At 41.1% G+C, this 17,944-nt stretch overlaps 1 protein-coding gene across 2 annotated transcripts in view; it reads right to left on the reverse strand.

Annotated features, from left to right (window-relative positions):
* Positions 1-17,944, reverse strand: part of LOC141777763 (cyclin-Y-like) — a 31,772-nt gene extending 13,828 nt beyond the window's left edge. For both annotated transcript variants that reach the window (XM_074652308.1, XM_074652309.1), the window contains exon 1: positions 17,426-17,944. In XM_074652308.1, the coding sequence (XP_074508409.1) occupies positions 17,426-17,579 (154 nt within the window). In that variant the 5' untranslated portion in view covers positions 17,580-17,944. The remainder of the gene's footprint in view (positions 1-17,425) is intronic.

Raw genomic sequence — 17,944 nt, forward strand, 5'->3', positions numbered from 1 at the left:
ATAAACATTCTGAATGTGTCCCAGTTTATTTCCTGTTGCAGTGGATGTGAATGACGTCAGCTGACAGGAAGTAAACATGGACCCAAGCTGTTGCCTAGTAACGGAATTCTGTTGCAATTCCATTGAAATGTACTAAAACGGAGCGTTTCAGACAGAGGGTAAATACAGGTATATTCTAGCAGACAGCATGAGGAAAATAAAGGGTTTTTTAAACATTAAAGTATGCAAACATGTTCTAGTAGAAACACAAAATACAAACATGAACCTGAAAATGAACCTGATATGTCCCCTTTAAGCCTTAAGTCTTCATTGGGTTGAGTGCACTTGAATTACGTGAAGTAATAGTATGATCTACAATGCACAGAGCTTGGGCTGCGGTCGAAAAGTCCTTTTTGTTTAAGAAGGTTCCTAACGGAGTGAAATGACCCTGAAGTATCTGAGTAGCAGCCATGATAAGAGCTGTTCTCTAAATGCTGACGAAAGGTGCTTCAATACTGACAGTATAAGAAAAATAAAGTGCTTTTTTTAACATTACAGCATGTAAGCATGTTGTAGTAGAAACACAAAATACTGAACCTGAAAATGAGCACAATATGGGACCTGTAAGTGCTTTTCACTCCACTGAAAAATAGAATTAAAAGAGCATTCCGGTAGATTTTGGTGTGCAAACTCTTTGTGTGTTAAACTCATTTTAACCTAAATGCTATTTAGAACCCATCAGGCTGACCTGAAACACGGTCTGTTAATGCCAGCAGGGTGAATGGACTCAGCTTGGATTAGACTTGTGACAGTTTAGCACATTATGCAACAGTATTCAGGAGTATCGCTGCGTCCGGCCGATTTCATCACATTCACATATTAGAGCTTAAACAGAAGCTGAGCTGGTGTTCCATGTGCGTGTGGGATCACTGACCCAGTGGGGTTGAGAATATAGACATAAAGGATTTCAAATTGACTGACCAATAAGTCTTGTGTATTCATGTGTATTCATGTATAAATATGTACACCTAACTTATTACTTGCCTAGCACTTTCCAGAACCTTTTTTAGTCTTCCTCAGACACTCTAAGGACTTTTATCTCCAGTATTGTCGGTCTTCCTTTAATCAATATTCATTGAAATACGGAGGAACATCTCTTTGGAACAACCTACTTCCATAGCTACAATCAACATCTACATATCATTATTCAAAAAACATCTGAAAAGGACTTTAATTTTAATTAGCAAACATTTATAACACTTCATGGCTTTCAGTAGGCCTAACGCATGTAAACTTGAAAACAAACTTCTATGTAAATTGTACATTTCTATAAGATTTTTTCTATTACGGTTTCTTGCAACTTTGATGAATTATATACAATATTTGTTTTTATCATTTCATTATCTTTTTCTTTTTTAAGTGTGACTATTGATTAGGGCTGTGAAAGTTAGTGCGATAATAACATGTTAATGCAGATTTGTTTTAACACCACTAATTTCTTTAACGCATTAACACAACTTGCAGTTTCAGGTTGTAGCGGGCCTTTTAAAGGTAGACTGAAGATACAGCTATCATACGGAACTAGAGAAACCTAAGGAATCCAATGGTACCAGCCATGTCATACTAGTTTGTCGCTAAGAAGGCTAAATAATGCTTTAAACTTGCGCTAAATTTTGGCGAGGAAAAACTGGCATGGCCATTTTCAAAAGGGGTCCCTTGACCTCTGACCTCCAGATATGTGAATGTAAATGGGTTATATGGGTACCCACGAGTCTCCCCTTTACAGACATGCCCACTTTATGATAATCACATGCAGTTTGGGGCAAGTCATAGTCAAGTCAGCACACTGACACACTGACAGCTGTTGTTGCCTGTTGGGCTGCAGTTTACCATGTTATGATTTGAGCATATTTTTTATGCTAAATGCAGTACCTGTGAGGGTTTCTGGACAATATTTGTCATTGATTTGTGTTGTTAATTGATTTCCAATAATAAATATTTACATAAATTTGCATAAAGCAGCATATTTTCCCACTCCCATGTTGATAAGAGTATTAAATACTTGATAAATCTCCCTTTAAGGTAAATTTTGAACAGATAAAAAATGTGATTAATTTGCGATTAATCTCAATTAACTATTTGAATCGACTGACAGCCCTACTACTGATCTCTAATAGGGGAATTTAACCTCTAAAACCATTTTTGGCTTTTATAGCTCTCATGCACAGTGTTCAAACTTTTCTTTTAATTCTTACGTCTATTTAAATACGTGTATATGTACAAATAAATAAATAAAGAGTTCTGGTCTAAAATTTCAGATTTAACTAGGAATTCGTATGTGCAGATAAACGGTTCCTCTCTAATGGCTGCACAAACAGGAACACACACTATTTCCCGTCACTGTGGAATCATTTGTGACAGGTGTGACTGATGTGTCAAATATCTGATGCATGTGTCAAACAAGAGTCAAGGCTGCCAGTCACACAGAGCTGACTTAGCTTTGCACTTGAGTCAACAATAGAAAATCTCTCTGAAGACTGAGTTTTTTTTGGCAACCAGGGTCAGTTACTTCAAACATTTTAAGCCACAACACAACAATAACTAATGTTTTAACCATTAAATGTAGTATAATGCCGAATTCTCTCAACAGACTTGTCAATATTGTGTCAATATGCAAATCTAGGCCTACCTAGTGGAATTCCCAGAGTGCACAGCAGCGGGTGTCGAGTGTTGATATGTGATATTCAGCACCTCAAGTAAACTTTAACAAAGACTCACGGTCGGCATCTGCACAGTGAAACGGGAGAGGCTCGGCTAACCTATCAGCTAGCGAGCCTACCTGTCTGCCTCGCTGCTCTTACATAATGAATTAACAACAGGCGCACCCTGCTCTTAACAGCCCACACCATAATTGCTCTATAGTGTTTCTAATATTGTATTTATTTTAGAATGTCCTTGAAAACCTTTTTAATTAGGCAGCACGCAGTGTTTGCAGTACGCAGTTTATATTGTGTGTCTGCTTGTTTCGGGCATCTTGCAGCGTCAGGGTCTCCATCCTTAAATGTGTCAGCCTCAGCATCACGCTGCTAATATCAGATTCCACAATCTGTTTTGTTTTTGAGGATACATCAATCCGATCCATTTTCCCCAATTCTTTACTTTACGTCTGACCATAAAACGTTTTTCAGGGTTTTGTTAGATTTTCAGATTATGAAGTTGAAATTTACTCTGTTCAGAACTATGATGGGTCCAATATTTTCTTCAATGGCTCAAAGGGCCAGGTGGAGCAGACGCCTCCAGGCGCAATGGAATTTCTCAAGCTCCCTACAAGACTAAATGTCCGTCATGTCTGCCATGTTTTTGTCCCAGTTACACATCAGGCTGGTCTCATACACCGTTCGTAGCTATACCATACGAAAAGTAACGCACTGTAATTCGTATATATCCCACAAAATCAATTCATGTGTAATTCACGTGAATCGTGAACCAGGAAATAAAAAGAGCGGCAAACGCCACGTAGGGAGGAGGCCGGGGCAGATGGGTGGGTCTGAAAATATTGGACTTTCGCAGAGGAGCCTGGTGTTCGTGTCCCGTGTGAATCCAGAAGCCAACGTTGACTTATTTGTCATGTAACTTCCGTACTTAAGTTACGCCACTTCCAGAGTTATTTTAAGCCAAACCACGATCTTTTCTTAAACCTAACTAAGTTGTTGCCTAAACCTAAGGAAGTTGTTTCCTTTAAAGACAGAAGTTTATTTTGAAAAGACTGTATGCATGTAACGAGTGGAAATTGACACGTGTTGCGGGACTTTCGTAGGAAAACGAACAAAAAAGGAGGAAACATTTTTAGTAAGATATCATACGAACCGTTGCATGAGAATGCATTGCACACATACAGTCTGTATAAGGGCGTATTCACACCTTCCTTGCTTAGTACGGTTGAATCGAACCCTGGAACGTTTACCCTCTTGGTGCTGTTTTGTAAGCAAGCAACAGGGTTTTGAATTTGATTCGGGCGGCAACTGGGAGCCAGTGGAGGGATATGAACAGCGGAGGGATATGAACAGTGGAGGGATATGAACAGCGGAGGGATATGAACAGTGGAGGGATATGAACAGCGGAGGGATATGAACAGCGGAGGGATATGAACAGTGGAGGGATATGAACAGCGGAGGGATATGAACAGTGGAGGGATATGAACAGCGGAGGGATATGAACAGCGGAGGGATATGAACAGCGGATTGACGTGTGCTGTTTTGGTTTGGTTGAAAGTAACTGAATTTGCTGTTCGTTATTGTGTCTGTTGCTTGTTTCTTTTATGCGAAAATATGTATGTTGTTTGTTTTAACTTGTTGTTTTGTTTTAAATCTCTTCTTTTATGTGTTTTATGCTGCCGTCGCCAAGACACCCTTGAAAAAGAGATGGTGAATCTCAAAACTCTCTAAAAAGGAGAGTGAATGTTGACTTGTGCTGTTGACTAGTGACTTATTTCCACTAGGTGGACTGAAACACAACCCCATAGGTAACTGTTAGTTAACATATTAGCAATAACATCTTGATACTAGCTGTTTCTGCCACTCTTCCTATCGGTTCCCTCCACTTTATCTTGTGTTGAACCTCTATGTTAGTTGTCTTCAAGTTAGCCTAACTTTCTGTGTAAGATTGCAATTATAGTCACAAATTACTCAAAAACGTGTTGCTGAAATTTATTTTTCAATTAAAAATTCAGTTTTTTTCAATTGTAATTATTACACTTCACCTACTGGGATTATTTCCGCCCTAGGAGCAGCTCTGCCTCTGAAAACAGTTTGAGTTAAATCTACAATGCGCTCCGACATGAACGTGATCCCAGTGTTGTTGTTGGAGTCTGTGGTAGTATGAACGCTGATTCGCTCCCATGCAGTCAATGAACACGTTCACTGTTCAGTCATGCTTATTAATCTTTGCTGGTTTCATCTTACAGAGACGTTTGCTTTACATGGTGCTACACATGAATGTGTCTAATGCTAAATGTATGTTGAGTGATTGAGTTCTGATATGTTATCCTGATTAATTACAGAATGACCAGTCAAGAATGCGATATGAATACATTTAGGTCAGTAAGAGATTAATAACGTCAGTTCTCAAAAATCTGGTAAAATGTTAAGCCCTACTGTTAGTGTTGCACATTCACTCCATCTTCATTATCATGTCACCCGTCAAACAACAGGAGGATGTTATCCTAACCCCCCTTATACTGTTTCAACACACACACTGATCCCAGGCCTGGAGTGGAAACGGACCCAGCTTAAGCAAACACAACTGACCTGCACACACATGCACATGGCCCCAGCTTCCTGGGAGAGAGAGGGAGAGTTCCCTGGGAAAGCCCGGATCACATACACTTCTTCTTCTACCATGGGCATTTCTGTCAGTACTAGAACTTCTACTAATAATGACAGAAATGTACAGTACAATAGGGTTGTTATATAGCATATATATATATATATATATATATATATATATACACCAATGTCTTCTCATACAACTGTTTGTATGATATGTTACAAAAAGTTATTCCTCATTTTTCGTGCATTTTCCTACGAATGTCCAACGTCAATTCCCGCTCCAGTCTTTTCAAAATAAACTTCCGTCTTCACAGGAATCAACTTTGTTAGGTTTAGGCAAGAAAACTACTTAGTTAGGTTTAGGAGAGATTGTGGTTAAGTTACGCCACACTGGAAGTGGCGTAACTTGAGAACGGAAGTTAAGTGACCATAACAAACTACTTAGTTAAGTTAAAGTGGCAGTAGGCAGCATATTTTTGGCATCATTGGGCAAAAAATTGGCTGCCGCGTCAACAACTTTCTAATTTTACAGTTAAACCGTGCACTACAAGATGATTCTGAAACATCTGAGGAGAGAAATAGTCATTACAGTAACAGAATATTGATTCATATTTGATCAGCGCTGCCTAGTTTGACCGTTTGGTCGGAGTTCTCGGGTGATTGACTGCCGGCTCTCATAGACCTCAGATCAGCTCTGACTGCTTGTTTTCCTCTGGTCTGTGAAATCTTGCAGATGCCAATTAGGAGCACCGGAGGACACAGAGGCACATGACTTTTTTCAGGTTACTACTGTCAGGATATAGTGACCGTTTTATAAAAATAACTTTTTTTAATCATATTTGCTCCAATCTCGCCTACTTCAGCTTTAAGGAAAAGATTGTGATTTGAGTTAAAATAACATCGGAAGTGGTGTAACCTAAGTATGGCAGTTACATGAAAAATAAATCAATGTTGACTTCTGCTTTCACACGGCGGTCTCCTGGGCGAAAGGCCGGTGTTTTTTGACCCACCCATCGACCCTGACCTCCTTCCTTGACGTGGTATTCGCCGCTTTATATATTTCCTGGTTGCCAATTACGTGGATTAGATACAAATTAATTTCTTGGGATATACACGAATTACAGTGCATTGACTTTTTGTAGGTGTAGCTACGAACGGTGTATGAGACCAGCCTGGATATACATACGTATATCAATACAAAAAAGTTGCAATATGCATTGTGGAGCTGAAAGATGCATCGCAATCTGCTTATAAAGAAACTGCTTTATTTTTTATTTTATTTAAAGCTGCAATGTGTAGGGTCTGACAATGCGAAAACTTCAATGTCCCTCTCTAGAGCCAGTTGTTGTAAGAGTAGCATAGGTCATTTGGAGCAGAGGTGGGAAGTTAGTGGTGAAGCAAGAGAGAGAGAAAGCGGCGGCGGCAACGGGAGCAAGTAACGTTATCGACTCCGGCCCAAGCAGGAAAAGTTAACAGAGTTTGGTTTGTCCGTTCTGGGCTACTGTAGAAACATGGCGGTGCAACATGGCGGACTCCATGAAGAGGACCCGCTCCCTATATAGATATAAACGGCTCATTCTAAGTGATGAAAACACGCTTTTTTTCATGCCAAAGCGAAAAATTACGATTGTTGATTGGTCACAGTTTGTCATTCCATTTTGAAAAACAGGTGACATCGCTGATGAATTGTTTAAACACCTCAAATGTTCTGTTTCTTTTGAACCTCATAATATAATATACAGTATACACATATAATATGCAGGGGAGTCACAGTAAAGATAGGAGAGAGACACATTAACCATCAGCCAGGAAGATGTGAGTGGGTGCACAGAACTAGTGGTCATAAGGCTGCAGGTCAGATGACTCATACTCAGCTGTGTCAGTCAGAAAGTGGTTTTGGTTTTGATTAGTTTTATAATCAGAACTGACGCCGTCCCGTAAGATCTAGTCCTTATTCATGTAAATCAGATTGCATTTTAAGTGTTTTCTGCCTCGACAGCTCAAAGCCAACATGCCTTTCTGAAGTGGTAATTAGTGAGATGAGGTGGTCTTGGTGTGGATCGGGGAGTAAATTACTCTCATTAATAATCAATAAATCAAACGAGGACCCTCTCCTGTGAATATCCTGACCCTGAAAGGAATAATCACCAACAAAGGCAGAAGAAAGAAGAAGGAGAAAGTCTAATTTCTGGTTTCCATCCATTGATTTTGGGTGTTTTATTTTTCCAGCTCTAACCTTTAATAGAGCTGTTTCCTCTTTGCCAACATGGTGAGCGGAGCCAGTCATCTGCCCCTGGTGAAACACATGGCTGCTGCTGCTGCTGCTGCTGTAAAAACAGCAATGGGGCTTGATGTGGCTTCTACAGTGGAAATAATTAAATGTGTTGTGCTACTTCAGCAACACTGTGTTATATTACTTTATTACCCCCTGGACCAAACTTTGAAATTGCTATCAAGGTCAAGAAACCACACTGTTGGAAACAGCAATGTGAGCTGTTTTTTTTTAGTTAATTTAAGGCCAATTATTTCTGGAAAAAATATGTTTGTTTATCGGATGGAGAAACTAGGAACAATCTTTCAATTGTTTTCATCTCTTTATGTTGCTCTGTAAAGAGCTTTATGGCACACATGGCTTGTTAAAATACATTTCTCACTTATGAAAAGGATAACCGCACAGAACCAAACATGTTGTTTGTTGTGCCAGCTCCGAGCAGATGAGGAGCAGCTGATTTTAAAAAAATGGAGGCAATGGTGGGTCCCCTATGAGAATTGATTTATAATATGGGGAATAAGGGTTGAAAGGTAAAGGTGCAATTACATGAGATTTCAATTACACAAGTGACAGACTATTGAGGACAGAGAGTATCTTTAGATTAGTATAACTTCAAAACCGCTGCATTTTAGAGCATCCGCAACCAACAGAGGTTTGAGAAAACAAGAAAGGGAGAACACAGAGGTGGAATACTACGAGCCAATTTAACATTTCCATCGTTTCCTGCACAGCCCTACCACTCTGGTTGCAAAGGTCACAGATGAGGGCTGCAGTCAAAAAGTCTAAGTTTTAGTCTTTACAAGTCTAACGTGGACAACTGGTGAAAAATATTACTTCATTACCAAGGTTGGAAGTGAAATACCAACCTACTCCTTTTCTGACGTAATATTTATTTATGTTGATTATTTGTTTGCATTTGTTTACTGTTCATTTTATTTGTTCTTCTTTTGTCACTGTCCACTCATATTTATCAACATGAATCCCAATTAGTATATGACCGTATAAAATATTATGCAAGAGAAGCATATCGTTTGTTTTCATGAACGGCAGAATGGCGCGTCGGCTTTAAAAGTTGCGGCCGCAAGGAATTGTGGGGCGGCATTATCTCCTTTCCTTTGGCAAAGGATAGTCCAGTGTATCCTCTGCTTAAGGAGATAATAAAGGAAGTATTGAAGCACCTTTCCTCAGCATTTAGAGAACAGCTCTTATCATGGCTGCTACTCAGATACTTCAGGGTCATTTCACTCCGTTAGGAACCTTCTTAAACAAAAAGGACTTTTCGACCGCAGCCCAAGCTCTGTGCATTGTAGATCATACTATTACTTCACGTAATTCAAGTGCACTCAACCCAATGAAGACTTAAGGCTTAAAGGGGACATATCAGGTTCATTTTCAGGTTCATGTTTGTATTTTGTGTTTCTACTAGAACATGTTTGCATACTTTAATGTTTAAAAAACCCTTTATTTTCCTCATGCTGTCTGCTAGAATATACCTGTATTTACCCTCTGTCTGAAACGCTCCGTTTTAGTACATTTCAATGGAATTGCAACAGAATTCCGTTACTAGGCAACAGCTTGGGTCCATGTTTACTTCCTGTCAGCTGATGTCATTCACATACACTGCAACAAGGCCTATAGAAAGGAGGCTGGGTCACGCGTCATATCTCCCGGGGTATAACACATGCGCAGTAAAATCTTGTCTGCACTCGCCGAAATTGAGCCAATCGCAACGCACGACCGCAGCTTCAGTTACACTGCGCATGTGTTATACCCCATACCCCAAGACCCATGTCCGCCCGTGACCCAGCCTCCTTTCCATAGGCCTTGCACTGCAACAGGAAATAAACTGGGACATATTTAGAATGTTTACATTTAAAACTTTGAAATGGTCTAAATATTGTATATTTGTGACATCACAAATGGACAGAAATCCTGACGGCTTGTTTCAAAAGCTCAGTTTCTGTATACGGGCTGTGTGTATTTCACTGTGGATTAAGTGTTTAAATACTTTCACAGTATTTTTGTAGAACTTAAACCTGCTTTATAATATAAAAGCCATGAAAATGTCACTTTTTTACAATATTGGACCTTCAAGTTGAAAAATAATATATCCTTTATTTGGAAGTTACAGTACAATCACCTACACATTTGTAAAATAATGTTACAACAAACAAAAATAACAAAAAGTTTAACTTTCAATCCAGCCCTATATCACAAAACAAGGTTCACCAACCAACCAAATTTTGCCCTAAAACATTGCACCTGAATATAAGAGCATCAGCTGATGCATGAGTCATCTTAAGAGAGAAACACAGTGGGCTTTGTCAAAGAGAGGCAGATCATATGACGGCTCTGCCCCCCCCTCTCTCTCCCCATCCCTCCATCCTCTATCTCCAGGGTGGGTAGTCAGTTGCGTTGGTGTCTCTCCATATACAGAATTTCTCCTCTACCACAGCAGACTGTATATGTCAACTTGTCATTTAAATGTATATTTAAAGTTTCCAGTTTTATCCTCCGTGTTCACCCATAGGAAAATATAATGGAAAAGTAAGTAAATACAACAGGAACACACTGTTGTGTTCCTTTCTTTCTTTAAGAGACATGCAACTTTTGAAATAATAAATAACACATTCTTCATCTTATAATAAAATAAAATTCACACGATAACCCCCGACACCCCCTATCCCAGGGTTTTGCTGCTATAGCCGGAGTTCTGATATGACTAGTAGCCAAAGTTTGCTACTGTTAGCAAATGTGAATGAACTTCCACACTCAATATTAGCAAACGTTAGATAGCTATTACTGTGTAACTGCATTACTGGGGTCAGTTCCTTGGCTTGAAGATTCTTCTAGTTTTCCGACTGTAAAGGCCTTTGCACAGAAAGTCTGTATTTTTCGTCCGAAATTTTCGCACGTTTGAAAAAATAAATCCAACCTCGCGTTGTGTCAATCTCACTTTTACACACTCACTTTTCACTCACCCACACTTCAGAGCATCCGTCAGAGTTCTTTGACCGATCAGAGCCGCCATACATGCAAACGCCATCATCCAACATGGCATATGATAAACTGATTCACTTCATTTATTCGTCTCCCAGCACAAAGCACTTTACGACAAACAAAGTAAAGAATACCAAGATACGGAATTTGATTGTGGCAGGGGATTGCAGAACAGCTTGGAATCGGAGATGGTTGCAAAACAAAGGATGTGAGATAGATTAGACAGTAGTGATTGTGCTCTAGGCAGCTAAATGATAGCTTCTTGCTAATGTCATTAGCCCCGTTTGGGACTAGCGCTATCCATTGCACCCTCGTAATTAATTCAGTTTTTTCTTGTATTGCGAATTTTCGCAACAAATAGAATAATAAAATGCATCAGACTCAGTGTGCAAGGTTTCTGTGCGTAACGATTTTTATCAGATGAAAAAAGTGCATACAAAAAAATACGGACTTGATGTGCAAAGGCCTTTACACTAAATCTTTTTGCATGTACCATTATTCTGTAACTGTGAGTAGTGGCCACTGTTCACTGCCCCAATATTTGTTGCAACGGCTATCATCTAATATTTAAAAGAGCCTGTGTGGGCACGAAGATGTGGGCATATAAAACAGAATGCATATCTCTCGCGATCTTCGCCGAGGCACTTAGCTCCAGATAGCCCCAAATAATGATTACGCATGCACAAAAACTGCACCTCTCAATGAAAATATAAGAGCCTTGCAAAACAGCAAAGACCTTAATTCTCCCAAACTAAGCTCTTTTCTGAAACTCTAGCCAGCGGCATACAGTAGCTCTGGATATGCTTCAAGTCCCCCAGGCCAGTGAAATGATGGTGTTATGTAGCGAAGTGATTATCTGTTCTTAAAAACAGAGGGTGCTGGGAGGTCATGTTAGGACTCCAATAGTCACATAATAGTCCACACGGAGAGAGACACAACTGTCTGCTATGAAGGTGTGGCAGGAAAAACATCTGTCAGGTTACAGTACGGAGATGTTTTACTCAAAAGTGTTATGCCAACACAACACACAATTCACTTACCAAGGTCATTCAAAGTTATTCATATACAGTATATCTGTTGTAATTATGAATTACTTACTGTAAATATATCAATTGCCAAAGCTTGTTAGACTCTGATCGAACCAGAGGCAGCACTTATACTTCACATCCTCATGCAACCTTTTTGCATCAGCACCAGCATACCATTTTTCAAATTCCTGTAATGTTCTCCTGGTTTTTCACATCCCTACAGGCAAACTGTGACTTGTTTTTGTTCATTATAGGTGCAATTTGAGAGCCTGATAGTTATTATTAAAAGTAAAATATGACACAAACTGAACAAATTGTTATGCTCTAAAGTATAATAGTGAGCTATTAAGAATAGGGACACCAACTTCCTGCACTTTTGAAGAAGACTACCAACACTAACTTTAATAAATGAATTGAAAAATAACCCCTTGTGCGTCCACACAGGACCTCGCCTACTCCTGCTATGTGTTGGCTATGCCACTGGTCGATCTCTCTGCTGACAATATTTGGTTGCCACTAAATGGGTTGAATGCAGAGGACCCCAATCCAGGTATGTGCAAAATTCTAATGGCCTCAAAATCTAACTTGCACTGCATCACAGTGCACTTCAATAGCTTAAGTGTTATTAACTTTGTAATGCACAAAAGTAGGGCTGGGTTAAAAAAATGGCGATGCCAGTACCAATACCAGTACCAATACCAGTACCATTAAAGTGATACCGATACCAATACGTCATTCGATACCCATCGTGTGAATGGAAGCTGTGTGTTTGTTCCACTGGCTAGCTAATCGCTTCCGCACTGCACAGCGCTCATACAGCGGTTAGCACTGACAACGCCATCTCTCCAAACACACAGTAGCGGGACCACTGTTGCCATTGTTAGCGTTCACACCATTAGCACCATTAGCTGCTAGCCACCGGCTCAGACATCTCCTTTTTTCAGAGCCGTGTGCAGTCTATCCATGCTGTTCGGTTGTAGCTGCTGTGGTAGTGGGCCAATCACACGTTGCATTAAATTCGAAGAATGCTCACGGCTGATTGGCTGTGAGCAAAACCATACAAGTAGTCCTTTTTTTCTAGATCTGGGCACAAAAAGGATCGATTGACTGGAGAAGTTTCAATGCTACTTGGTTATTTCGTCCGATACCTTCAAGGTATGGAGTACAGATACCCAGCCCTACATTAAAGCCAGCCCATTCAATTAGGAGCAGATGATGTCTTTGACAGCAGCGCGTCGCTCTCTAAATTGAGGCGTTAATTCTTGGCAATCATGTGTCCCTGGTGGCTTCTCCTATCTGCTCTGACACAGGCTCACAGCTGCCTCTCTGGGCTTGTCTTTGAGGGGGGCGGGGGGGTGGGGTGGAGACTCTCTGATGGTGCAGATCGCAATGAAGCCCACTAATCTCCATCGTTCTGTCTGTGAACTCATAATAGAGCCAACACATTAGACACGCTTCGGTTTCAATCACCGCACCACCGAGACAGACGGCCTCTCAGCACGAGTCGTCTTTATCCCCGTGAAGAAGAGTTGGTCCACTGCCAATCATCTGTCTTTGAATCTTCTTCACGTCACTTTTTTTCTGCTCTGGTAGGAGAGCATCTGGCTTTATATGCACATTCATAGGCAATATATGCACCCATTAAAGTAATGATCCAAAACATTTATTAGAAGACGAAAGAATTTCACTTTGCTATGCTACGTTGCCAGTGCTATGACACCAGCCCTGCAGGGATACATGGAGCCATAATAACGATATAAACACGCACCATAATGCAAAGCACTCCAGATAATAGCAATCACAAATGGCATACGGCATGTAAGTGGCATACACTCCTCAAGTTTACAAGAGGAAATGACATCACTGATCAATAAAAAGCAGGTCTTCCACCATGCTGACGGTGCAATTAAAGGGAACCAGTCTGTTTGGCAATACTCAAAGGCTTCCTACAGCTAAGTGCACCATGAGCCCTAATGGTCTTTATTCATATGTAATCTGCACTGAAGGACAGCAACACAGTGTCCAGTGTCTTCCTTTTCTACTAATAAAGACTAGTACGTCCAGATTCATGAAACCTTCTGTTTTGAGATAATTCCCTGTGACGGACCAGTGACCAGATTTAGTTTTAACACCAAACAAACAAGTCCGACAGTCACACCCACTTTATGTAGCGATCCGACAGCTGTTTGGAGGTTTCAAAGCAGGTTTGAACTTCTCTCTCTCAAGTTTTCTGTTTATGAAACATCTACTTCAGTCGCTTCACTCAAGAGCAACACAGTGGACGCCTTCAAGGATAGACTGAGAACCAAAGTGTCCCCATCATTCCCATTTGTACTAAGTTCTTGAAAAGAGATCAGGGAGACAGCGGGATGCAGCCAGGAGGAGGCTTTTATCACACAGCCTTCAACGGTGGACATTCAGAACAGGTAGAAACACTGCGGCCTTTAGATGTGGCCAGACAACACGTTGTACAACGTAGTTCATTTCAAGCATACTGAACCCTTAAAGGGACTGTTTGTAACATTTTAAGTGTATAAATGTACCGGGTCGGGACACATGCACGCTCGCATATGCGCGTTCGCCTGTAGCCGCTGCCTCTCCTCCTCTGCCTGCTTGCCTTCACTCAGACAGTGCGCGTGTTCTCGCTCAGCTCGCTCCACCTCTAAACGTGAACGCGCGCTCACTCCACACTGCAGAAGAGTTAGTTTAGCTCTGAGAATATCTAGTGAATGTACAGTGGACGTTTGTGCAGAAATAAATGCTGCACCTCCTCCAGACCAACAGAGGTTTCCCGTGTCTTGTGAAGTGACGGAGCTCTGCAGAGAGAAACGTTATTTTCTCGTTACCGACCGGGTGCCAGTGTCTCCCTGCTCTCTCCGGCTGCGGAAAAGCCAACACTACAATCAGATCTAAATCATTTTCATGGAGAGACCTTCGTCTGGTCAGCTAACATTACTGCCAAGCAGCTGAAATATAGAGTGATATTGTGCTTTTAGCTGACGTGTGTCGCCTCACTGTTTTGAGCGATGCTCGTTCAGGTATATTTAGAGCGAGCAAGCGCGAGCCCGACGCTGACTTTCGTTGATTTCACGGCCACAGGTGTCGTTGTTAACAAGCATTTCTGAAAGTTACAAATAGTCCCTTTAAAGGGATCATACCTCGCTAATTTTCAAGCACATACTTGTATTTTGGGCTCCTACTAGAATATGTTGACATGCTTTAATGTTAAAAAAAACATAATTTTTCTCATACCGGCCTCTTTTCACTCTCTGTCTGAAACACTCTATTTGAGCTCCTGCACCCAGCCCACCCCCCTCCACCCCAATTCCCGAGAAACGCCCAGTCTGCTCTGATTGGTCAGCTGGCACACTCACTCTTGCGATTGGTTAATCGAACCAAACTCTTCGAAACTCCACCCCAGCTCCGCTCTAACTAGCTTTGTTTGAGGGCGTGCCAAACTAGCCGCTAGGCAGGTATTATGCAAACGTGTTACTTGGTGACATCACCACGTTACGGAAGAAAAGGCGGGACTTCAAGCGAGGCGTTTCAGGCAGTTCAGGAGCAGTGTTTTTTTTTGTGGGGGAGAGTAACTCCCTTTGGCGTGGACTCCAGGCTTTGTAACCTTATAACCTTATTGTAATATGCACAAAAAACTATAACACACTAAAGGAAAGGGGAAAAAAAAAAGATAAGTCCTATTGCACCCAATTTTGATCCTACCTGACTGTATTAGATGTAAGATTGATCCAGCTACTTTATTCCACCAATTTTGGGCCTGCCCTTTAGTTGCAAAACTCTGGGACAGAATATTTAAATGTCTCTCCGAAATACACACAATTATTCAACCCTCTCTGTCCGTCGCGCTATTGAGTTAAACTCGCCCCTGTCCGGACAGCGTGGGGCGGTGGCCCTGGCTACGGCTCTTGCAGGAAAGGTCTTTTAAATTGCAAATCGCCTGACACTCATTCAGACACTGGGTTAGAGATCTGTTGATGTCTTTGGATTTAGAGAAGATCAGATATTCACTTGAGGTTAAATCCAACATTTTCATTTTCTCTAGGATCTGGAACCCCTATAAATCTTATCTGGCGAAGACTGACTTTTAACCAACTCTTTCCCATATTTTTCATGTAAAAGACTGCTCTCTGAGTTTTTTTCTCCCCATTTCTGTTGTAATTTATCACCATCATTATATTATTACACCTCTGGAGGATTATAGTGATAGTGACATCTTAAATGTGTGCAAAGATGTAAAATGTCACAGAATGATGCATGCTTTTGGGATACAGTGTAAATATAGCACACACAGTATTTTTAGCTTTATAAAATATTTATCTATGTATGGAGCTGTGATGTATGCAAGAACATACAGACAACACACAGAGTTACAGTATCTATCAATCAACATGAACCTTTTTTCAACTGTCTATCTACAGTACTCATTTATCATATATTAGACTACATCGTGCTATCTAATATGATAATATAAGCAACATTTACAAAAGGATTAGAAACTTCTGAAGACTGAAATATATATTTCACTCACTCCACCATCAAAGATTTGCTTCATATAGTAGAGCAATTAAAGTTTTTTTAGCTGGGCATGTGGCAACTGTTGGATAATGTAAGAGCTTGTCCAATGTGATAAAATTAGTTCATATTTCATTTAGTTTGCTAATTGCTCGATAATGTAGTCTGATGACATCCAACTTCTTATAGAGCAAGGAACAACCATATATTTACTATAGACGTCACCTAGTGTTATTAGTTATCAGCCTGCACCTTTGATACCTAAGATTTAAGACTAAATGAGTGGATATGTTGATACAGTTACAAAATATGTGTCCAATAACTATTGACTTTCTGATGGTGTATTATGCAAAACTAAATTTCAAATCACACTGGCCTGTTAAAGAATCTGTACAATTTCTAAAAAACAACGGGTCGCATACAGTTTCTGAGAAAATCCATTTATATGTAATGGTTGGCCGTTGGCTGAAAATAAGCAACCCATTTAGTAGACACTTTCCAGTGTGAATGGGTCAATTGTAATGCATATTAGCATGTGTGAATGGAGGGGGGGGCTGCGCTCCATGGTTGCAGTCTCTTTCACGCACAGGGCTGAAAACAAAGAACGGCACAAAGGAGTCTGCCCTCATGAGCAGGATGTTGTCTGTGGCTCCATATCTCTCTCTGCTGTAGGACACATGGGAGTGAACATGCACACATGACTCCTCCATGTGCCTGGCTGTATACTGATGTACTGATATATACTTCTGACAAGTCACTCAATATTACAGGGAGACATGAGTGTGAACAGAGGCAGCAGCTGTTTCTCCAGGATATGAGAGAGGTGCAGGTTTTAATAGAGATCACAGAGGAGGTCAAGAGGTGATCATCCAAGATTAAAAAATGACTGACTTTGAAGGCTATAGTGACCATATTAGGTATTATACATTCTGACCTAGTGTCACCAGGCTATAATATCCTTATTATATTCTTTTAATATTCCCATGGGGCTTATCTGGTATTCAATGTTGACTTTAAGTTGACTTTTTTTGCTGTTATTTGTCCCCTTCAGCTTCAGTGCGTCATGTTTTGGTGAGTTAGAGACAGTTTCCACAATTGTATTGTATTTCATTCTATTATTAGTTACATTATATGGTGTTTAAAGTATAATAATCCCAATAATGTTTCAGTAGTATTCCTTCTATACGCACTGTACACCCCTACCATGTAACTTTATCTCTGTGTTTGCTCTCTTATTATTATCCCATGTCCTGGTGACATCCTTTAGAAACCGTGCTGCTGTGTTTTACCGTCGCCGTGCTCCCGGTCGCTGATGTGCTGCAGGTTGCATCCCGTCTCCTCCCGGCTCAGCTCTGACTCCTGCTGGTAGGACTCCAGCCTGGAGTGAGCATTCCTGCGGAGCTTGGGGCTGGCAGACACGCAGCAGGAGGTCGTGCTGCCCATCTTTACCCTCCTTTAACAGTAACAATCCTTCCCGCTGAAACAGGAGACTGGAAACGTCCAACTCCACCGAGCCGGTCCGGTCACCAGAGACCAGGAGAGCGCGCACGGTGCATCCGCATCCAGCCAGCAGCGCGCTGGATCCTGTCAGTCTGTCGGTGTCCACGGAGAGAGGCTGTCACTGGGGATGGAAGAGATCTGTGTCACTTGTTCCACCGGTAGTATCAGCCGGTAACGGGCTGAGCTGCCAGCGCTATCCCCGGCATCATCCTGCTCCAGGCACGGCAGTGTGCGTGTGCGTGTGCGTGCGTTTGTGGCTGGCTGTCAGGGCGATAGACCGACAAGGGAGGGCTGCAAATCCACGAGAA

Source organism: Sebastes fasciatus, chromosome 11, assembly GCF_043250625.1.
Source record: "Sebastes fasciatus isolate fSebFas1 chromosome 11, fSebFas1.pri, whole genome shotgun sequence".
In the NCBI taxonomy this organism is placed as follows: Eukaryota; Metazoa; Chordata; class Actinopteri; order Perciformes; family Sebastidae; genus Sebastes; species Sebastes fasciatus.